The sequence below is a fragment of the Balaenoptera physalus genome, assembly GCF_965194825.1.
Source record: "Balaenoptera physalus genome assembly, chromosome: 6".
Lineage (NCBI taxonomy): Eukaryota > Metazoa > Chordata > Mammalia > Artiodactyla > Balaenopteridae > Balaenoptera > Balaenoptera physalus.
In genome coordinates, this window is record NC_138885.1 from 19,288,943 (window position 1) to 19,314,372 (window position 25,430).

At 38.9% G+C, this 25,430-nt stretch overlaps 1 protein-coding gene across 16 annotated transcripts in view; it reads right to left on the bottom strand.

The window, feature by feature from the left end:
* Positions 1–25,430, bottom strand: part of NCKAP5 (NCK associated protein 5) — a 1,104,646-nt gene that overhangs the window by 823,611 nt on the left and 255,605 nt on the right. Inside the window, exon 1 of one of the 16 annotated variants that reach the window (XM_082465751.1) lies at positions 5,875–5,895. The exons of the other annotated variants lie outside the window; for them this stretch is intronic. Within the exon in view, the coding sequence (XP_082321877.1) occupies positions 5,875–5,880 (6 nt within the window). The 5' untranslated portion in view covers positions 5,881–5,895. Of the gene's footprint in view, positions 1–5,874; positions 5,896–25,430 lie in introns of those variants that run through there. 16 annotated transcript variants of the gene reach the window in all.

A 25,430-nucleotide genomic window follows, 5' to 3' on the forward strand; every position in this document is an offset into this window, starting at 1 on the left:
TTCTTGAGTGGTACTCTTATACTTCCAATTAGATTATAACCTTAGTGAGGGTAGGAATGATATTCTGTCTTTTTGTATCCCTTACAGCACCAAACCTCAACTATGCCCACTGCTGGTACATACACCACCCCATGTACGCACACAAACACAAAACATTCCAATAATTGATTATTAGAAGAACAAGCCTGGAAAAGCAAATAATTCAGTTAGAACTAAGTTGGAATAGTTTATTCTGGTAACAGCATGAGCAAGATACTATAACACTTTGAAGCACGTGTTATAATGTGTAATAGAGAGAAAATATGAAGTAAAGTTATATATTTTAAGGAATTTTCACTGAATTTTAAAATTAATCTCTCCACTTATTGGAGAGAATATACTACGCAGTATACTTTTTCTTTTTTTCTTCTTCTTGGTCTTTTGTATAGTCCTAGTGTTAGTTCTTTTTTAACCTATGATATATGAATGCTTAATTATAGAATCTATCTATAATATGAATATGCTTTTCGTAGATCATTCAGTATCATGGGGGCTACTTTATAAGCAAGTGGGAAATCTTGCCCTCTGTAGAATATAATCAGGAATGCTTAAGTGAGATCCAGAAGCCATCCTTGACTCTGACATTGTGGTCATGGAGCTCACTGCTTCCTTTGCATCAGCAGCACTTATTAAATGCAAGGCAAGTTCACTGGGAACAAGCTCTCACCTCACCTCTCTCCACCTTTCATGTTGCAAAGAAATTGAAGGCCCACATTTCAGGGAATTGGGCTGGCTGGGACCTATTCATGTGCAGATATCAGAAAGCTTATACCCCAGGGACTCATGAGTATCCTTTCCAGTAATCAACTTCATCAGTGAAAGCCAAGTCATTTTCTATTGAAAAGTGAGTCGTGAGATCTTGTCTGTCTTCTAACGGATCTTTTCCCTGGAATGCCACACACAGCCATGTAACAATCACACAAAGGCATAGCACTGGTTTTTCTGCCAAGGTAACAGATCCACTTCACTTAGAACACATTGATTTTTGAGTAAAGCCTTCCGTTTCCATAGCAAGGCAGAGAGAGTGACAATACCAGTGTCTGCCAGCCAGATGACCTGCATCCCTAGTGCTGTCTGATGCCAGGTAACCCCACAGTCCCAGAGACCTGGACCCGAACATGAATTATGACGTTTCACTCCTTCTGAGCTAAAGCACCTGTGTGGCTTTGCCAATTCATACCGATAGGTCCCACTGAGGACAAGTCTCCTCGTCAGAAAAGAAGTGATGGGAGCTTCAAACATTTCCCTTCTAAGATACAATTGTGGGTGGTCTTCTTTCACATACAATTATACACACACTGAGTAACTGGGGCTACAGGTGAGCTGCACAAGCCAATTTAGAGGAGAAGATACTTCACAGAAAAGAAAGGATTCCATTTAGCCCTCTTTATGACAGGTGATCTAGCAAATGAGTCCCCTGAAACAGCTCCTCAGCTCACTCCACTACGTTCACATTTCAATTCTCTGAGATGGAGAAGAAAACAGCCAACTGGCCAAAAATAATAATGCTTGGCTCAAAAACAACACCATGTCAAAAGCAACCTCCTCTCCTTGAGAGAACTGTTTCCCATTTATGCAAGTTCAGGGCACACTGAAGGGCATCCCTGTTCCCAAGACAAGGGACCATTTGAAGAACCAAAGCATGAAATATAGCCTACTGGGAGAGACTCCATGAGTGGGAAAACAACCAGTAGGTCTGGAGCAGTCCATGAGACAGGAAATATGGGAGCAGGGGAAGCCCTGATTAAAAGGAACATGTGCATAAGAAGGAAATCCACTGATAGAGAATAATCCATGTGCTATCAGTTTAAACCTATGGCTGTTAATATGGAATGGGGACACTGTCACCCAACCTCACTGGGAAACGTCATTCACAATCATGCATCTAATGTGGCACAAGGGTGGGGAGGAGAAGGCAGGGAGCAGCTTATACATACCCTGCCTGGGTAGAAGCCTCCCAAATGGCTCCTGCTTAATGATTTCTAAAATGTAAGATGTCAACATGACAGAAAGGCCATTGGAGGAAGCAGTGTGAAATCAATCTGTCAATCCATTCAGAACAAGACTGAAGAGTCAGGAGTTAGACTGTGAAACATGCAAGAAAAGGATGTCATCAAAGTAAGGCACATTTTTACATGCCCTCGTTGTGCAGTCCCAGCCCCAAGCCCTACCTGTAGAAACCCAGGGGAGCACCTTGCCTCTTCTGCCATTCTCTGGTGTTAGAAGTTGCTACTCTTCAACCTACCGCAATTTGGTATATTTCTTCACATCACTAGAGACTGAACTCCCTGAGGGAGCCTCTCCCCTTCATGTTTTTCCTCCTGTTCCTAGCATTGCTACATAAATAAAGTCATTGTTAAATAAATGAATTTATATACAAGGCAGGAGGGATTTAAAAATCTCCAAATAAATCATCCAGTAATATATCAAACAATAGTTTCAATTTTATAGAAAAACAAACTTGAAGTATTTTATTATCTTCATCACCTAACTCTAAAGCAAGAACAGTGGTCAGTTAAGTTAAACAGTGTATGATGATTCTTCCTAGTCATCAGATCACCTCAATCAGAAGACACTGTGGAAGGAAGAAAATCCTAAAGGCAAAGATTATCAAAATAAATTTATTATTTATCTATTTCAAGACATTTATAGAACCACAGGATAAAGAACCCTGGAATCCTCCATCTCCTTAAGCCAACCAAGAGTCTTAGATTGAACTGCAATAATCTCAATAGAAAATCTTGCCTACTCTAAAAAATGTGAAGAAAATATTCCGTACAGCATTGATGAAATAACTTCATTTATAATAAAATTTCCTAAGACAGTAGTAATAGATATGGACAAACTCTTATAAGCAAAGATGTTCACTGCTACTTACGATGGAAAAGAAGAGAAAAGAAAAAAAAAGAAAGAAAGAAAAAGAAAGAAAGGGAGGGAGGAAGGAAGGAAGGAAGGAAGAAAATTCAGTTAGAAATTGACAAGACCTATTCATTTAATGGAATATAATGTAGCCAGTAAAAGTAGTATTGATTCTAATTTTGTAATTCCACTGGAAAACATGGATAAGATAGTGTTCATGAAAACAGAAAAATGAAAGATTATACACCCAGTATGATCTCTCACAAATGAATGGATGGACAGACAGACAGATCGGCTGTCAGAAGGAATGAAGGCAGTTGGGCAGGGTAGCCAGCCAAAATGTTGGGTGAGTTTTCTTTCCTTGAACTGTCATGGCTATATTTATAATGAGCAAGTATTAGTTTCATACTCAGACACATATTAAAATGAATTACAAAAGATAAAGTTGAAAGTACCATACTATCTCACTTGTATGTGGAATCTAAAACAACAACAAAACCCAAACTTATAGATGCAGAGGACAGAATAACAGGCTAGTGATGGTCAGAGGTGGGGATTGCGGGGGAGGAAAATGGGTGAAGCGGGTCAAAAGGTACAAACTTTCAGTTATAAAATAAATGTCATGGGGATTTAATATACAGCATGATGACTATAGTTAATAACACATACTGTATAATGAAAGTTGCTAAGACAGTAGATCTTAAAAGTTTTCATCACAAGAAAAAATTGGATGTTAACTAGACTTATTGTGGTGGTCATTTCACAATATATACAAACATCAAATCATTATGTTATATAACTGAAGTTAACGTGATGTTATATGTCAATTATACCTCAATGAAAAATGCTGAAAATAAGGGAAGGACATAGGAGAAAGAGGTTTTAAAAACCACCTCTAAGCACTTTCAAACCTGTTACTTACATATAAGAATTTGTCACATATTCCTAATTTACTTTAATAATTATCTTAGAAACAGCAATAGTTGCTATTAATTAAATTACTTTGATGTCAGTCAGCAGTTGCAAATCAGTAAATGGGACAGAACATATTCATTTTTAATAATATGAATAGAAGCTAAGAAACTACACACTGTGACTAGAAATTAAGAAATTAAGCTACTATTGTTCAAATTTCTCTTTTAAATAGCATTAAAAAAGAGAATTTAGCTTTTGGTGGGGCCAGGGTCTGCAAGCTGGACAAAACAATTTAAATGGAATGAGGCGGTCTGCAGGTGATTACCATACATAAAGCACTGCTGACATGCTTTGAAATCAGTGACTCAACAGTGAAATCATTTCCTACAGAGTTATACTTCAACATACTAAGATAAATATTGATAAGTATTGTGTCTGTTACCTGAATCAGGTCATTAGGGACAAGAAAATGGAGAAATACTTTAGAAATCAGTAACAGTGCTCTGTATGCCTTTGAGATGGGCATATCTTTAATACTCATATCAAACCATGTAAAATTTGTCAATCATTTGCATCAACATTGGCTATCAGCATTTTGGATCAAGCAATATACTTGTAAACTCAAACCCTACTATGCCCAAGAAAGGAGTCTGTTCAGTATTTCAGATCTCAGCTTCTATAGGAAATGAAGTGCTTTTGACATAGCTGAGATTTTCAAAATCATACCCATGAAGCCCAGTTAAGTATAAACAGTTCTACATTCTATAGATGGTTCACAATTTCAAGGCTGTCTGGATAAACAAGTTGTGTGGGCCTACCTCCTTCCAGGGATTTTGTGCTTTTCTCTAATTTTTTTTAATAAGTTGAAGTATTTCACCCAGAGTTATAAAGACTATTTGCACAACCCAAGATACTCTTTCAATTCTGGTAATCAATCAAAAATGGAAACAATTGGGATGCTACCTATCACACAGAGAAAACATCTGGACAGATGGTCACATATTTTTATCCAAAGTGTATGAATTGAGCAAATACGTGGCATGATACTCAGCACTGGTCTATTGTTTTCAGCTCGAGTGAAAACATTTTTTAAATAGAGCTGATGATTCCTTGATTCGTTCAGATTATAAATGCAATAAAGTTTCCACTTGGAACTGATAGAAAGGCCAAATGGTAATTTTCAAATGAGCCTTTCTTAGGGAGTTCAAAGAGGAAGATGTGAAGTATTTTTTCTCTGAGAACTATGACTAATAAGATATTTGCCTCCATTGAACTGCACTGGGTCAGGAGACTGACTATACTTAGAGCAATTAAAGGAGGTACTGAGGCCATGAAAACAATCCCAGATCCAGAGCCTCACTGCATCTTAAAGATGTAACAGTGGTTATTTGACAACAAGACATTTTGCAGATCATGTGAACCCAACTCTATGTCTCAGTTTTCAAAATATATTTCATGATGATTGGCCAGAGTCTTTGTTAAAATACTGGGGGAAGTACGGCTTTCCACCAGCCACAGAAGTTTAATCAAGCCTGGATTTATTTCAAGTAATACCAAAAAGAACAGGATATTTTTTATAGAGATAGTCCAAAAAGAAAGGCTCCACAATTTTTCTTGATATGATCATAACCTCTTAAAGTCTTGACAATTAAGATACTTTTTGTAAAGTCTAAAATGCCACATGGAGATACAGTTCATGTCCATTTCACCCCTCTCTAAATTCAACATCAGTTGTTTGTTATGGCTTTATGAATATTAGAATTATGGCTTTTCCCCCTTCTAGGCTTTATTATAGACTAGTGGCTTTAGTCATTTGGGGCACAAATATTCTAATGTCTTCACTATTACTCCAAATTCACTATCCCACACTTGTACCACTGGGCCCTAGATATCAAATCCATTGCTCAGGAAGTTCTATCTAATGGAATAATTATATCTACATTGCCCTATATGATGATCATTCTTCGTTTGGTTTAATTTACAATCTGTTTCTCCTTTTTTTTTTTTTTTTCTATCTTGGATTTTTCTGCTTGCTCAAATTCTGATCAGAAGCTAAGATACCTTCATATCTAAACGCTCTGTCCACCACTTCTACCCCACCCGCTCTCTGAAAAAAACAAGAAGACAATATGAAATGGGGGCATAAAGGATTATCCATGAAAAAGTCCTTGTACTTTGAAAAACTAAGTCAATTTTATTCCTTATAGAGAAATAGAACATAAACCTCTTTTTAGATTTTGAAATCCTGACAATCAAATAGCTGCCAAGGTAAAACCTCACAGGCATTATGTCTTACATCAGCCATGGTGAGATGCAAATAAATCTGCTGATAAAAGCACAAAGGCGGGCTTCCCTGGTGGCACAGTGGTTGAGAATATGCCTGCTAATGCAGGAGACACGAGTTCGAGCCCTGGTCTGGGAAGACTGCACATGTCGCGGAGCGACTGGGCCCGTGAGTTACAACTACTGAGCCTGCGCGTCTGGAGCCTGTGCTCCGCAACAAGAGAGGCCGCGATACTGAGAGGCCCACGCACCGCGATGCAGAGTGGCCCCCACTGGCCAACTAGAGAAAGCCCTAGCACAGAAACGAAGATCCAACATAGCAATCAATCAATCGATAAAATAAATAAATCTTAAAAAAAAAAAGCACAAAGGCAAAAACACACCGTAACTTATTTTCCCAACCACAGTAGCTGAAAGGAAGCTGAAATTCACTAAATCAAACAATATCAAAACGAAAAAACATCTGGGCTCTGTATCTGTGGAGTGACTGTGTACCATATCTTGTTTGATTCTCCGAACTTTTATTGTCTTATGAGCAATGAAATCATTGCTTTGTGACTCCAAGTGAGGGGCCAAACGAGCAAAAATTAAGGATGGAGCCTGAAGCAGAGATTGGGAGTTTCCTGGGAAATTTTCCTTATTCCTTGTATGCGTCACTAATAAAACCTCAATATTGCAAGCGTAGCACTGTACCCAAATGAAAAAGAATATTTCGTAGGCTCCCCGGAGGACAGGGGTAACAATTAAGACGTACGCTGAAGTCATTGTTGTTTTTGCAAGGGCTCCCAGGAAAACTCTTCAAAGGTACCTAAGTAGGCAAGTGCCCTTTTGTGTTCCCTTCTCCCTCCTGCCTCGACTTCCCGTCAGCCATACTGAGACCTGAGGTGACCTTGACGAGACCATGATCATGGAAGCTATTTGGCAAGAATGGTGGGACAGAAGAGAAAAAGGAGTACTGATAACATCCGAGAGTCACCAATATCAGCTCTGGATCGCCTCCTCAGACTCAGACTACACAGGAGAAAAATAAATCCTTTCTTGTTTAAGATATTTCAGATATTTTCATGATTTCAGATCTCTTACTTGCAGGTGTACACAACTCCTAACTGATGGAATAGGCCTATTCTTAGTGAATTTGAAGAAGGCTGCTGACCCCAAATCAGTAACGCATTAGTCAAGTTGTTTTTCCATTAGTGAGAATAGGTTGGATAAAGCAAATATGACTTTTTTTTCAATTGGCCCTTTGTGTTCTTTTCTGCTTTTTAATAGTAGTACTTCTTATGTATTTTGAACTAAAGGACAGTAAAATTTACCCTATGGGTGTCAACCCTACAAATTTAACCATCTTACTGTCAGCAGTCACATAAATGCTTACTAAAGTAATTGGGACAGTTGGATATGTCATTCATGGAGTGAGAGCTTTGTATTTCAATTCCCACACTGTCCAACCCATTCCTTTCATTACTCCACAGCCAAGAGCTTAATTTCCTAATGAGCAACACGGGCAGCAAAGAAGCCCCAGGTAAGAGTAGGTACTTAGTCAGGACAAGGATGCATCATATTTCATACGAAAAAGGGACTTGACTTCCCTAGAGAGGTATGTGATGAGGAGAGAGATTCCATCTGACAAAGTGGTTCCCATGTGGCCTGCCTGGAGCCAAAGGAAATTGGATTAAATAGTTTCTGATGGCCTCGACCAGGCTAAGATTTCAATGATCTTTATTAACCTCCATTAATCATGTAATCATCTTTCCATTTTGTAACCGAATTTATATCATTTTAAGATAATGGCTTCTAGGGTTTGTAGAGCCAAAGCTACAATATGACCTCAAAGAGTCACTCCTTCCTTTGGTTAGATATCAAATGCTGCCACTGTGAATTCTTTCCCATTTGATGTGAAGGCAAAGATGTTCACAGAAACACTTATACCATATCCAAGACAGAATGGCAAGGCAGACTTACTCTTCGTATTTCAAAATAGGATGCTTTCTAAAGATCCTACAGCTGGCTCAAGAACGAGTGTAAAATATTTAAGATGGGAAGATAAATTTTAAAGTAATTATTTTCTAGATAGCCTGAAGGAACAAACTCTTATGGAAACTATTTCATTCAAAACAATCAATAATACACATCAAAAATAGCTTTCATGAGTTGCCAAGTAAGAAGAGGTGTAAGGCAACTCAGTAAGTTCACTTTAGTATTCATTTGTGTAATTTGAAAAAGGAAATGCAAAAATCTATTCTTAAAGAGCCAGTTTCTCCCCTTGCTCTTTTTTTAAGCTAAGAGTGTGAGGAAATCCAAATTCTTTTTTCCAATGTTCTTTGAGCTATACATAACAATTGGTTAGAGAAAGAAAATTATATACCTTGAAATTTCAGACAACTCTGCTAGGACAAAAATTAAAAATGATTTTCCCCCTTTTCCTTTGCTTAAATTAATATGTACGCATGGATGCCCTTTTTCACCACTTCCTGTGTTCAGCCTTGATGTCAGGCCTCTGTTCCCTCATATTGCAGCCAGTAAATCTGTTACGAGCTCAGCTGGTATGTGCAACCATGCCTTGTGGCTACGTAAAAAAATTCTGAGTTCCATGAGCATCCACAAAGATGTGTTCAGTTTAAGTTAAATAAAAAGAGTTAAAGAGAACTTGATTGTGTTTAGAATGGGCCCATCCATTGCCACCAGACTCGGTACTGACAGGTACAAGCTAGAGTCACATTTATTGGATTAATGAAAATCTGTTATTTGTCAGGGCAGAGAAGAGGGAGCTGGTATTCATCATGGTGTGCTTGGGAAGATGAAACTCCTTTAACAATGAAAACAATGTTCCTCCCTTCCATGAAGGTTTCCATCTCTTCCCTGCCCCCCAAACCCAATTTTTTTTATTTTTATTTTTTTTATACAGCAGGTTCTTATTAGTTATCTATTTTATACATATTAGTGTATACATGTCAATCCCAATCTCCCAATTCATCCCACCACCACCCCCCACCGCTTTGCCCCCTTGGTGTCCATATGTTTGTTCTCTACATCTGTGTTTCAATTTCTGCCCTGCAAACTGGTTCATCTGTACCATTTTTCTAGGTTCCACATATATGCGTGGAATATACGATATTTGTTTTTCTCTTTCTGACTTAACTTCACTCTGTATGACAGTCTCTAGGTCCATCCACATCTCTACAAATGACCCAATTTCGTTCCTTTTTATGGCTGAGTAATATTCCATTGTATATATGTACCACATCTTCTTTAGCCATTTGTCTGTCGATGGGCATTTAGGTTGCTTGCATGCCCTGGCTATTGTAAATAGTGCTGCAATGAACATTGGGGTGCATGTGTCTTTTTGAATTATGGTTTTCTCTGGGTATATGCCCAGTAGTGGGATTGCTGGGTCGTATGGTAGTTCTATTTTTCGATTTTTAAGGAACCTCCATACTGTTCTCCATAGTGGCTGTATCAATTTACATTCCCACCAACAGTGCAAGAGGGTTCCCTTTTCTCCACACCCCCTCCAGCATTTGCTGCCAAACCCAATTTTAAAAGGCCATGTTCTAAGCGTCAAGGACAATTTAAAAACATGAGCAATATTATGTATTAGGCATCCAGATGTTTCAGATGTGCAGAGGCAGGGAAATCTTGAGGGGCCACTGCAACACCCTGGCTGCCATCTGACCAAAACAGAGGAAGCATGGAACAAGAGGTGGCGGTGGGTTATTCCCTATACACACACCACACCTACCTTCTAAATCCACTATGTGACACCTAGTCTTTTAGATTCTGAGTGTCACTTCTGAGAAAGCTACCACAGGAAAAAATAAGCCCTCAACAAGGGAAATAGAATCTTTTTGTTGCTGTATTTACTCCTTCAGAAAGTTTATGAAGAAATCACTCCTGGGTACAACAGGACAGCGAGGGGAGGGACTAAGGAGGGGAAAAGGAGGCTGGAAAGGATCTCAGTATTTGAGAACACAGGTATAACCTATTTAAATAGTCAGGTCATCAATATTGTTAAACTGAGATGGGGAAATTACTGACGGGCCTACAGAGAATTTCATCTGCACAAGGATGTCCACTGAGAAAATCCTTAAAATGGCTTCTGACAATTACCATAAACTTCCCCGAAGGTGGACCCTTGGGGTCACTCCCTGCCTTGTGAAATCTAATACGCCTGTATTCCATCTTTGGCTTGTTTTGGACTGTGCGGGCTTGGCTTGAACTTCCTGCAGGCCTGTGCTCTTTCCTCTCTAGAGCTAAGCTCACGAGAAGAAGAACCAGCACAACGGCCGGATCCGTAGCAGCTGAAGCACGTGGCATCTGGCTGAGAAAGGATTCTCTTGGAATTTTTCCTCACAAAACCAGACTCCAGGACATGTGTACATTTCTCCCATATTGGGATGTGAGCCTAAGCAAAGCCCAAGGCTTCGAGGACTAACATGTTATCTCTTTGGCTTATGTGAATACATTTCTATAGGGCTCCTTTGGGGCCTATCCCACTATCCCAGGAGGAGCTGGGGGGCTATATAGTCCAGGACTCCTCTTCACCAATAGTTCCAAACTTAAACATCTGGTGTTTCTCCAATTGAAATGATGCCTGTGGATGGAGAGATACACTGCAAGAACTGAAAGAAGTTCACATGGATCACTTCACTTCAGTTGTTCCATGGAAACATTTAAAATGTATCTGTTTTCCTAACTGATTGGCATTTCTACATTTTTTAATAGACTGGCATCCTGAAAAACGGGAATGGGCCAGACTCTGTTGACCTCCTAAACTCCTGTAAAGGTCTACAAATATGTAATTATGAGTATCTTACATATCTGTTCAGGAATGAGAGGCTTACACTTTCATTAGGAAGCATTTGTACATGAAACATTATTCAAATATGCATAGGTCCATAAAGAATAAAGGTTTTTATGCTTCAAATATGAAGTTCAGCTTAATCTACGAAACAGAAACAGCCTCACAGACATAGATGACAGACTTGGAGGGGGATCAGGGGAGGGTTGGATTGAGAATTTGGGATTAGCAGATGCAAACTATTATATACAGAATGGATAAACAAGGTCATACTGTATAGCACAGGCAACTATATTCAATACCCTGTAATAAACCAGAATGGTAAAGATTATGAAAAAGAATATATATATGTAGATGTATAACTGAATCACTTTGCTGTATACCTGCAACTACCACAACATTGTAAATCAACTATACTTCAATTAAAAAAAAAGAAACTGAAAAACAAATATCGAGTTCAGTATTATATCTGTTTGAGCATTTAAACTGATTATAAGGACATGAAAAAAATAAGACACATGGAAAGGGAGAAAAAGAAAACCTCACATCAATTCATTTTTCCTTTACTAGTCAATCAGCAAATAGAAAAAGAGTGCTATTTTTGGCTAATGCCTAGTTTTATGATTTTAGATTGTACTCTGTCCCCATTGGGTGGATAAATAAGAGCCCAGTAACTACATTTTCCTCTTCTTACCCTTCCAAAACTAACAGGGAAATTAGCTCACACATATTTACCACCCAATATGGTTCCATTCCTATTTTTCCGCTTTGACATTCAGCAAAATTCTAAATTGCTCACTTACTGGGCTGAGTCACATGAAGGGCTGAAATAGGTCCAATAATGAATTATTGTATTGCTGGAGGTCTACTTAGAGCTACCTGATTTTAGCATTAATGGTAGAATAAATCTTAAAAGGCCAATATATTTTCATTCTATGCACGCTACCAATTTAAGCAATATATCCTAACACTGGTTTTGCTGTAAGTATCATATTACTACTGAGTATCAAAGGAAGTTCAAAAATATCCACCAATTTACTTCATATTACAACTTTAAATGAAATTAAAATTTAAACTTTTGAGAATAGAATAAGTGTAGCTCATTTGCTAGAATAACACTTAACATGAGCAGATGTATATGATGATTATAAAAGCATGGAAGAAAAGTCATTTAACTAGAACCGTTATGTGCAAACCATAAATTACAATGTACTTGCTTCCCTTTGACCAACAGAAATAGCACCCAAATAAGTAATAGCTAAGAAATTTAATCTTGAGGAAAACAAGATTTTCACTAAGAAAAAGAAACCAACCCTCTCTTACAGATATGTTTCTACTTAAAATAGCTCCCTTACAAAATAGCTAATATTTAAAGTCTCAAAAAAATTTCAAAATTAAGCCAAAATATAGAATTTACAATATTTAAGCTAAATCAATGCATTACTTATAATTTTTAGAGAAAAACAAACCTCTTTTGTTACAGTAAGAAAAAAAAACTATTTAAAACTATTTTTCCAAATGAGTTTTAAAAAGAAGGGGCTTAAGTGAGTCTTCTGTTGGTCCATATAAAATCTAGGGAGCTTCAAGATGGCGGAAGAGTAAGACGTGGAGATCACCTTCCTCCCCACAAATACATCAGAAATACATCTACATGTGGAACAACTCCTACAGAACACCTACTGAACGCTGGCAGAAAACGTCAGACCTCCCCAAGGCAAGACACTCCCCACGTACCTGGGTAGGGCAAAAGAAAAAAGAAATAACAGAGACAAAGAATAGGGACGGGACCTGCACCAGTGGGAGGGAGCTATGAAGGAGGAAAGGTTTCCACACACTAGGAAGCCCCTTCACGTGTGGAGACTGAGGGTGGTGGAGGGGGGAAGCTTCAGAGCCACGGAGGAGAGCGCAGCCACAGGGGTGCGGAGGGCAAAGCGGAGATATTCCCGCACAGAGGATCAGTGCCGAGCAGCACTCACCAGCCCGAGAGGCTTGTCTGCTCAGCCGCCGGGGCGGGCGGGGGCTGGGAGCTGAGGCTCGGGCTTCCGTCGGATCGCAGGGAGAGGACTGGGGTTGGCGGCGTGAACACAGCCTGAAGGGGGCTAGTGCGCCACAGCTAGCCGGGAGGGAGTCCGGGAAAAGGTCTGGAGCTGCCAAAGAGGCAAGAGACTTTCTCTTGCCCCTTTGTTTCCTGGTGCGCGAGGAGAGGGGATTCAGAGCACCGCCTAAACGAGCTCCAGAGACAGGCGCGAGCCGCGGCCATCAGCGCGGACCCCAGAGACAGGCATGAGACGCTAAGGCTGCTGCTGCCGCCACCAAGAAGCCTGTGTGCAAGCACAGGTCACTCTCCACACCGCCCCTCCTGGGAGCTGGTGCAGCCCGCCACGGCCAGGGTCCCATGATCCAGGGACAACTTCCCCGGGAAAACACACGGCGCGCCTCGGGCTGGTGCAACATCACGCCAGCCTCTGCCGCCGCAGACTCGCCCCGCATCCGTACCCCTCCCTCCCCCTGGCCTGAGTGAGCCAGAGCCCCCGAAGCAGCTGCTCCTTTAACCCCGTCCTGTCTGAGCGAAGAACAGACGCCCTCAGGCGACCTACACGCAGAGGCGGGTCCAAATCCAAAGCTGAACCCCAGGAGCTGTGCGAACAAAGAAGAGGAAGGGAAATCTCTCCCAGCAGGCTCAGGAGCAGCGGATTAAATCTCCACAGTCACCTTGATGTACCTGCATCTGTGGAATACCTGAATAGACGAGTCATCCCAAATTGAGGAGGTGGACTTTGGGAGCAAAGATATATATATATTTCCCCCTTTTTCTCTTTTTGTGAGTGTGTATGTGTATGCTTCTGTGTGTGATTTTGTCTGTATAGCTTTGCTTTTACCATTTGTCCTACAGTTCTTTTTTTTTTATTAGTTAAAAAATTTTTTTTCCTAATAATTACTTTTTATTTTAATCACTTTATTTTATTTTACTTTATTTTATTTTCTTTTATTTTATCTTCTTCTTTCTTTCTTTCTTTTTTTTCCTCCCTTTTATTCCGAGCCATGTGGAGGGCAGGCTCTTGGTGCTGCAGCCAGGCATCAGGACTGTGCCTCTGAGGTGGGAGAGCAAAGTTCATGACACTGGTCCACAAGAGACCTCCCAGCTCCACATAATATCAAACGGTGAAAATCTCCCAGAGATCTCCATCTCAACGCCAAAACCCAGCTCCACTCAATGACCAGCAAGCTACAGTGCAGGACACCCTATGCCAAACAACTAGCAAGACAGGAACACCACCCAATCCATTAGCACAGAGGCTGCCTAAAATCATACTAAGGCCACAGACACACCAAAACACATCACCAGACGTGGACCTGCATATCAGAAAGACAAGGTCCAGCCTCATCCACCAGAACACAGGCAATAGTCCCCTCCACCAGGAAGCCTACACAACTAACTGAACCAACCTTAGCCACTAGCGACAGACACCAAAAACAATGGAAACTACGAACCTGCAGCTTGTGAAAAGGAGACCCCAAACACAGTAAGTTAAGCAAAATGAGAAGACAGAGAAACACACAGCAGATGAAGGAGCAAGGTAAAAACCCACCAGACCAAACAAATGAAGAGGAAATAGGCAGTCTACCCGAAAAAGAATTCAGAGTAATGATAGTAGATGATACAAAATCTTAGAAATGGATTGGAGAAAATACAAGAAACGTTTAACAAGGACCTAGAAGAACTAAAGAGCAAACAAACAGAGATGAACAACACAATAAATGAAATAAAAAATTCTCTACAAGAAATCAATAGCAGAATAACTGAGGCAGAAGAACAGATAAGTGACCGGGAAGATAAAATAGTGGAAATAGCTACTGCAGAGCAGAATAAAGAAAAAAGAATGAAAAGAATTGAGGACAGTCTCAGAGACCTCTGGGACAACATTAAACGCACCAACATTCAAATTATAGGGGTCCCAGAAGAAGAAGAGAAAAAGAAAGGGACTGAGAAAATATTTGAAGAGATTATAGTTGAAAACTTCCCTAATATGGGAAAGGAAATACTCAATCAAGTCCAGGAAGCACAGAGAGTTCCATACAGGATAAATCCAAGGAGAAACACACCAAGAGACATATTAATCAAACTATCAAAAATTAAATACAAAGAAAAAATATTAAAAGCAACAAGGGAAAAACAACAAGTAACACATAAGGGAATCTCCATAAGGTTAACAGCTGATCTTTCAGCAAAAACTCTGCAAGCCAGAAGGGAGTGGCAGGACATATTTAAAGGGATGAAAGGGAAAAACCTACAACCAAGATTACTCTATCCAGCAAGGATCTCATTCAGATTTGACAGAGAAATTAAAACTTTTACAAACAAGCAAAAGCTAAGAGAATTCAGCACCACCAAACCAGCTTTACAACAAATGCTAAAGGAACTTCTCTACGCAGGAAATACAAGAGAAGGAAAACACCTACAATAATAAAACCAAAACAATTAAGAAAATGGTAATAGGAACATACATATCGATAATTACCTTAAATGCAAATGGATTAAATACTCCAACAAAAACACATAGACTGGCTGAATGGATACAAAAACAAGACCCATATATATGCTGTCTACAAGAGACCCACTTCAGACCTAGGGACACATACAGACTGAAAGTGAGGGGATGGAAAAAGATATTCCATGCAAATGGAAATCAAAAGAAAGCTGGAGTAGCAATACTCAGATAAAATAGACTATAAAATAAAGAAAGTTACAAGAGACAAGGAAGGACACTACATAATGATCAAGGGATCAATCCAAGAAGAAGATATAACAATTGTAAATATTTATGCATCCAACATAGGAGCACCTCAATACATAGGGCAGATACTAACAGCCATAAAAGGGGAAATCTACAGTAACACAATCATAGTAGGGGACTTTAACACCCCACTTTCACCAATGGACAGATCACCCAAAATGAAAATAAATAAGGAAACACAAGCTTTAAATGATACATTAAACAACACGGACTTAATTGATATTTATAGGACATTCCATCCAAAACAACACAATACACATTCTTCTCAAGTGCTCATGGAACATTCTCCAGGATAGATCATATCTTGTGTCACAAATCAAGCCTTGGTAAACTGAAGAAAATTGAAATCATATCAAGTATCTTTTCCGACCACAACGCTATGAGACTAGATATCAATTACAGGAAACAATCTGTAAGATACAAACACATGGAGGGTAAACAACACACTACTTAAAAACCAAGAGATCACTGAAGAAATCAAAGAGGAAATCAAAAAATACCCAGAAACAAATGACAATGAAAACACAACGACCCAAAACCTATGGGATGCAGCAAAAGCAGTTCTAAGAGGGAAGTTTATAGCTATACAAGCCTACCTTAAGAAACAAGAAACATCTCAAATAAACAACCTAACCTTACACCTAAAGCAATTAGAGAAAGAAGAACAAAAAACCCTCAAAGTTAGCAGAAGAAAAGAAATCATAAAGATCAGATCAGAAATAAATGAAAAAGAAGGAAATGATAGCAAAGATCAATAAAACTAAAAGCTGGTTCTTTGAGAAGATAAACAAAATTGATAAACCATTATCCAGACTTATCAAGAAAAAAAGGGAGAAGACTCAAATCAATAGAATTATAAATGAAAAAGAAGTAACAACTGACACTGCAGAAATACAAAAGATCATGAGAGATTACTACAAGCAACTATATGCCAATAAAACGGACAACCTGGAAGAAATAGACAAATTCTTAGAAATGCACAACCTTCCGAGACTGAACCAGTAAGAAATACAAAATATGAACAGACCAATCACAAGCACTGAAATTGAAACTGTGATTAAAAATTTTCCAACAAACAAAAGCCCAGGACCAGATGGCTTCACAGGCAAATTCTAACAAACATTTAGAGAAGAGCTAACACCTATCCTTCTCAAACTCTTCCAAAATATAGCAGAGGGAGGAACACTCCCAATCTCATTCTACGAGGCCACCATCACTCTGATACCAAAACCAGAAAAAGATGTCACAAGGAAAGAAAACTATAGGCCAATAGCACTGATGAACACAGATGCAAAAATCCTCAACAAAATACTAGCAAACAGAATCCAACAACACATTAAAAGGATCATACACTATGATCAAGTGGGGTTTATCCCAGGAATGCAAGGATTCTTCAATATACGCAAATCAATCAATGTGATACACCATATTAACAAATGGAAGGAAAAAAACCATACGGTCATCTCAATAGATGCAGAGAAAGCTTTTGACAAAATTCAACACCCATTTATGATAAAAACCCTCCAGAAAGTAGGCATAAAGGGAACTTTCTTCAACATAATAAAGGCCATATATGACAGACCCACAGCCAACATTGTCCTCAATGGTGAAAAACTGAAACCATTTCCACTAAGATCAGGAACAAGTCAAGGTTGCCCACTCTCACCACTATTATTCAACATAGTTTTGGTAGTTTTAGCCACAGCAATCAGAGAAGAAAAAGAAATCCAAATTGGAAAAGAAGAAGTAAAGCTGTCACTGTTTGCAGATGACATGATACTATACATAGAGAATCCTAAAGATGCTACCAGAAAACTACTAGAGCTAATCAATGAATTTGGTAAAGTAGCAGGATACAAAATTAATGCACAGAAATCTCTTACATTCCTATACATTAATGATGAAAAATCTGAAAGTGAAATTAAGGAAACACTCCCATTTACCACTGCAACAAAAAGAATAAAATATCTAGTAATAAACCTACCTAAGGAGGAAAAAGACCTGTATGCAGAAAATTATAAGACACTGATGAAAGAAATTAAAGATGATACAAATAGATGGAGAGATATACCATGTACTTGGATTGGAAGAATCAACATTGTGAAAATGCCTGTACTACCCAAAGCAATCTACAGACGCAATGCAATCCCTATCAAACTACCACTGGCATTTTTCACAGAACTAGAACAAAAAATTTCACAATTTGTATGGAAACACAAAAGACCCCGAATAGCCAAAGCAATCTTGAGAAAGAAAAACGGAGCTGGAGGTATTAGGCTCCGTGACTTCAGACTATACTACAAAGCTACAGTAATCAAGACAGTATGGTACTGGCACAAAAACAGAAATACAGATCAATGGAACAGGATAGAAAGCCCAGAGATAAACCCATGCACATATGGTCACCTTATCTTTGGTAAAGGAGGCAAGAATACACAGTGGAGAAAAGACAGCCTCTTCAATAAATGGTGCTGGGAAAATTGGACAGCTACAGGTACAAGAATTAAATTAGAACACTCCCTAACTCCATACACAAAAAATAAACTCAAAATGGATCAAGGACCTAAATGTAAGGCCAGACACCATCAAACTCTTAGAGGAAAACATAGGCAGAACACTCTCTGACATAAATCACAGCAAGATCCTTTTTGACCCACCTCCTAGAGAATTGGAAATAAAAACAAAAATAAACAAATGGGACCTAATGAAACTTAAAAGCTTTTGCACAGCAAAGGAAACCATCAACAAGACGAAAAGACAACCCTCAGAATGGGAGAAAATATTTGCAAATGAAGCAACTGACAAAGGATTAATCTCCAAAATTTACAAGCAGCTCATGCAGCTCAATATCAAAAAAACAAACAACCCAATCCAAAAATGGGCAGAAGACCTAAATAGACATTTCTCCAAAGAAGATATACAGATTGCCAACAGACACATGAAAGAATGCTCAACATCATTAATCATTAGAGAAATGCAAATCAAAACTACAATGAGATATCACCTCACACTGGTCAGAATGGTCATCATCAAAAAATCTAGAAACAATAAATGCTGGAGAGGGTGTGGAGAAAAGGGAACACTCTTGCACTGTTGGTGGGAATGTAAATTGATACAGCCACTATGGAGAATGGTATGGAGGTTCCTTAAAAAACTAAAAATCTAACTACCATATGACCCGGCAATCTCACTACTGGGCATATACCCAGAGAAAAACATAGGTCAAAAAGAGTCATGTACCAAAATGTTCATTGCAGCTCTATTTACAATAGCCAGGACATGGAAGCAACCTAAGTGTCCATCGACAGATGAATGGATAAAGAAGATGTGGCACATATATACAATGGAATATTACTCAGCCATAAAAAAGAACGAAATTGAGTTATTTGTAGTGAGGTGGATGGACCTAGAGACTGTCATACAGAGTGAAGTAAGTCAGAAAGAGAAAAACAAATACCGTATGCTAACACATGTATATGGAATCTAAATAAAAAAAAAAAAAAAAGAAAATGGTCAGAAGAACCTAGGGGCAAGATGGGAATAAAGATGCAGACCTACTAGAGAATGGAGTTGAGGATACAGGGAGGGGAAAGGGTAAGCTGGTACAAAGTGAGAGAGTGCATGGACATATATACACTACCAAACGTAAAATAGATAGCTAGTGGGAAGCAGCCTCATAGCACAGAGAGATCAGCTCGGTGCTTTGTGACCACCTAGAGGGGTGGGACAGGGAGGGTGGGAGGGAGGGAGATGCAAGAGGGAAGAGATATGGGGACATATGTATACGTATAACTGATTCACTGTTATAATGCAGAAACTGACACACCACTGTAAAGCAATTATACTGTAATAAAGATGTTTAAAAAAAAAGAAAGAAAAGAAAATCTAAATGATGTTCTTTCTGCAGAAGCAACACAAAGCAGCCAAATGGAGATGGGATGGGGCCAATGAACAGAGAGCGGCAGGAGAAGGCACCCTGGTCTTTGGCAATCTTCATTGGAGGAGGAACCTCTGAATGTAAACACTATTTACCTTTGGAAATATGAATAACTTTTTCCACTTACCTATTATTTTTTTTGTATTTTATGAGTTGTCTAAATTGAATATTTTTTTTTCTGAAATAACTTCATTCTTTTTCAAATCTCCCTCCTTAATCTTTTTATTTATTGACTGATTTGGTGGTTTTGGTTTTGCTTATATGTTCAAGCTTCTCCATTATCTTTTTTAGCAGATACGTATTATTAAGGGTAAAGCTAAAGCTTCAACGATACAATACAGAGACTTAAAGAACTCAGAGGTTTGTATCTCTTTCACCTGGTCTCAGTGTGAATGACCCAGGTCTTTCTGTGTCAATTCAGAGACCCCAGGTCCCATGCAAGCCATTGTTCCTCCACCTCCTAGGACACTGTCAACATGTGCACAGTGAAAGCTGGGTTTTGGCCCCTCTGGACTCCAGCCAAGTGTGAAGGGGCAAGAGGGGGCAGTGATACACATCACTTCCACACATTCTATTTGTGAAAAGCTAATTACATGATTGCACATCTGATTGCAAAGGGAACTGGGGAATGTAGTCAAACTAGGCAGTCACATACCCTATACTTCTATATTACTAAGGAATCGGTGAAAATCAGTTTCATGGGTAGCTAGCCATCTCAAGCACAACATGAAACATAAAGATTTTATATTATGTGCCTAATATACATCCAATATCAAAGTCTCTAGAGGTCTGAGTCTGCTGTTTTCTGTTTTTCACTTATCATGCCACACTTCCCTTTGTGTTCTGTGATTTTTGACTGTGAGTTCATCTTCTACAGGACATTTTTTCGTGGGAATGTTTTGAGGCCTGGGTTGAAGTCGCGTTCTTCCAGGGAACGAATATATTTGCTCTCACCAATCCTAAACGATGTTTAAATGATTTACGTTCTGTTAGCCCTCATAGACAAGTCTCCTTGTTGATCTTTTCTGGGCAGTGCATGTATTTCCAGCTGTCACCACTCTGAATCACAGTCCTTTTGGGTCTTACCTTGAGTGGCCCTGAGCTTTCTCTGCAGATCACATCACACCATGAAGCCATCAGAGTGGCAACGAATGCATCAGCAGACACCCTCAAGTATCTTGGTGCCTACTTGCCTCCTCAATTCCTGTTGTTATTTAAATGCTGGCCTCTGTGGAATCCTTGCTTCTGTGCCAGCTTTGCAATACACTTAAAATTATGAGGTTTATTTATTTGTTTCTTTTACACTTTAACTAGCATTCTAATTTTCTTCTTGGGAAGATTGTTTGGGGTTTTCTGTCTAAGATACCATCAGAGGTGAAAGCCCCAAATACCATTTTACATGACATACACACTTCAATATATATATACATAAGTATATGTACATATATATATATATGTATATGTACATATACATATATAGTGATTTAAGGAAGATCATCAGAAGAACAAGAGAGCTGGAATCACAAGCACAGAGTTTTACTCCTTAATCTTATGTCATGTGATCATACTCACTACTCTGATTTCTTTCTCTGTAAGATAGGAAGAATCATAGCAATTTTAACCATCTCAGCAAGTCATGATGATGATTAAATGATAAAGAGTTTTGCAAATTCTCCAACAATATTGTCAGTTGAGATTAAGACCAAGAACCTCATGAGTTTAAGAACATCCATATGTCAATAGGTACAGACATGTTAAAAAGCAATGATTTTCAAAGCCCTTTCTTGATCTCTTCCCCAGGCTCTATCCCTGCTGAGCCAGCCCTCTAGTTATTGGTTTCACCTGTGAACGGTTCCGGCCACCGCTGACTTCATCAAATATCTTCTTTGTACTTCCATCTGCATTTTATGTGAACTCTGGAGCGATTAGTTGCTAATATCAACAGTGGTGCACAGTCTAGAAACATTTATTGCTCCCCTGCTTGGCTTAATGTTTCTGACTTGGTACCATAATATTATTAATAGTCACAGGGTACAATAAAAGAAAATTAAGTGTTTATTTTGTTTAGGCTTTAGCCACTTTACCTACAGCCTTTTTCCATTACATTTGCACATAAACGAGCATACCCTACATTTTTGGATGCAAATCAGATTTTAACTTTGCTAATCATATCGTTTCCTTTCTGGTCGTCTTCCAGGCTGGCCTCAGTGTTACTCCTGATGTATGTATATTGTAGCAAATGAAGGAATGGCCATGTGGTAGATGTCTGCCCTTTTGTGATTCATTCATAGTTGTTTTTGTAGAGCAACTGTATTTTAAAATCCAATGTTCCTCCCAACATTCCTTTGCCATTCTAGGAACCTATCTGTTATATTACAGGCTGAAGTCAATTGCTGTAGGATATTTAATCTTGTCATAGTTTTACCTAAGAATCTAGTTGTAAAATCATATAACTCCCTTCTAACCAATAATTTGTATTAGTGGGGTTTTTTTTTAATTGTATGCTGTGTGTTCAGTAGAAAGATATACTCATTGCAGTGACATTCTCTCAAACTTTCAGAGCATCTTTTCCCCTTTTGTCAAAGGACTTTGCATGCTACTAGAATAATCGTAGTTATTAAAGTGCCCCAAAGCTTTGCATTCTCCTTAGCCAGTGGTATTCATTCAGAAAAGGATGAGATAGCAAAAAGCCCTTCATGAAACACCCCTGTCTACTTGGCCAGCTTTTATCTTGCCAACCCTCATTCCGAGAAAGAAGCAATGGCATTATTCTCTAGTCATCCAGTTACTTCAAATTTCATCTACCTTTGTAAGGAACCTAGTATTAGAACTATTTCCAGGTTCTAAAATCAGGGGAAGCAAGAACCTGGGATGGAAGGGAAAGCAACCAGGCAGGGGGGAACTCAAGCTGTAGTTGCTGGGGGCTAAACATTCAGAAAGATGGCACTTTTGATGACCTTCTGACAGTGTTTTCTCTGGACCACTGATGTTTCAGGTGTACAGATAACATGGCTTCCACTGATGTTTTTTCATCATAGGTTAAACTCCTTATACGTCAATCTTTTTCCTAAGGGACCACTGATTAGATACTACTCCTCTTGCCTTACCCCTAGCCAACTGCTCTCCTGCTATCCCTTACTATTCAGGACTTCCTCTACAATGTCCAGAAAACAATGCAAGCCTTGCTTACGTCCTCTTCAAAGCTATCTTACAGACTGGAGAAGTATTAATACATCTTTTGCTACCCGTCTCCCGTCATTGACCGGAGACATATCAATACATTTTTAGAGACTGATACAATGAACATCACCGTGCAAAGTTGTTAGAGCTTAAAATTGATCAAGGGTTCATTATACAACTTATGATTGTTGTTATCATTCACATTTTGCTCCGTTAGGTTTTTGTTCCAACCTTGTGTATATTATAAAAGTAAAATTTTCAAAAATGACACATTGTGAAATTTTGAGTTAAGAAGAATTTTTCAGTGAATTTTATGCAGATACCTTCTCTGATTGCCCGAGCGACATATATACTAGTGTCTCAGAAGATGATAGTTCTTCAGAATATAGTTCTGATTCAGACAATGTGAATATTAGACAAAGAGACAAAAAACCTTAGTGATTGATTCTGATACAGAAAGTGAAAATGCAACTCATGGTGCTGGAGAATGCTCCTTTGCTTCTACAGAAGAGTGGATTGAACACAACGTTTCACAAAAATTAGAAGACTTTAAAGGTGTGTCAGATGTAACTACTGGATGTAATAACCCACAAAGTGTTAGTGAAATAACAGAATTAATTTTTGGCCAGCCAAAATAAAAATCACCGGCCACAGGCGTTAGTTTCTGCAAAAATCCTCCAGTCGATAGTGAGTTAAGTCTCAAACTTTCAAGACCATAAATTATGCTTTAGTTTGAAATGGTAGTTGGCAATAAACTTTTATTTATTTTTTCCTCTTTATGTCAACTTAGTGTTCATGATGCGGAATCTTAACAGAGTAAACTTCTAAAAGTAATTGTAATATAGCCACATAGAAAAAAAACTTCTGAGAGCAAAGATAAAGTCACCCACAATTTCACCATCTTCACTCTCTTACTTTTACCATTTTAATGCACCAAACTATCTTTTATATGTAATTTTACATAGCTGCAATCATGTTTTACATGAAATGCTGTGTACTTTAAAATTTTGCTTGTTTTCATGATATCATAAACATTAGTTTTTATACTATATTATGGGGTTTATAATGATCATTTCTAATGTTTCTTTAATCTTCCTTTAGATTTCTTATAATTAATCTTGATATCAAACATTTGTGTGGCTTTTTATTTTTCTCATTTAAATAATTCTGTGAGGGATATCTTTGTACACATATTTAGATTTTCTGTACTTTGGTTATTTTGTTAGGATTTATTATTATTCCTTCTCTATCTCTTTTTATATGCTCCTCCTCCACCATCTACATTTTAACAGTTGGGGTCCTCTTGGGTTTCATGAATAATTCTCTTTCCACACTCTTCTTCTTCCCTGGGTGAGCTTATCTATAATCAAGGACTCACCTCCCAAAATTTTCTCCAGGGACTCAGACCAATATCTGTTTTTTTTAATTATTTATTTTTGGCTGCGTTGAGTCTTCGTTGCTGCACGCGGGCTTTCTCTAGTTGCGGCGAGCAGGGGCTATCCTTCATTGTGGTGTGCGGGCTTCTCATTGCGGTGGCTCCTCTTGTTGCGGAGCACGGGCTCTAGGCACGAGGGCTCAGTAGTTGTGGCTTGCGGGCTCTAGAACACAGGCTCAGTAGTTGTGGCGCACAGGCTTAGCTGGTCCGTGGCATGTGGGATCTTCCCAGACCAGGGATGAAACCCGTGTCCCCTGCATTGGTAGGCGGATTCTCAACCACTGCGCCACCAGGGAAGCCCCAGACCAATATCTATTAACCCAGCAGAAATATACCATGTAATCCCCACAGAATCCTCAAATATTTTCTTATGCACTAAACACTAATTTCCCCTAGAAACTGCTCTACCTTCTGTGTGGACATGTAATGGCACCCAGGTAATGGCACCCACATCCATTCAATTTCCTGGGTTGGCAACTGCACTAGGAATCTTCTCTCTCTCTCCTCCATATCCAATAGGTCTCAAGTCCTCCTCAGCGCTGCCTCAGAAATCTCTTTCACACCTTGGGGTGCTTCTCTCAGTGGCTCCCACACGGTCACTGCCTTGACCCAGGTCTTTATCATCTTTTACTCAGATAATTATTGTCTGCAGTTGGTTTCCATGCTAACGATTTTTTACCACTGTAACAGTCTGACCTTAGGCAATGTCTGTCTAATTAAATATTTTATTCATTTTTTTTATTATTGCTTACAGATTGTCAAACGTTAGCATGTATCAGAATCACCTGGAGGACTTGTTAAACCAGAGATTTCTGGGTCCCACCCTCCAGAGTTTCTGCTTTAGTAGGTTTTGGGTGTGGCCGGAGAATTTGGGTTTCTAACAAGTTCCCAGGGGATACCGGTGCTCCTGGTCTGGGGACCACTCATTGCAAACCACTGGTCTGTAAGATAATATTGATAATCTAATCTAATAATTGATAACCTAATTGTGCACATTTTAAAATCTGGGCTCAGTTTACTCACGCAGCCTCACTTTGTAGAACTGCCCAGTGAAAGTGACTTTCCCACTTTGCTAAAATTGCCAACCACGCTCAGTTCCTATCTGCTCTCAGAATTGCCCCTCAATGTATAAGGCTGCCGGATTAGCCCTTATATCCAAGTTTTCTTTTTCTATTGGCAAATAACGAC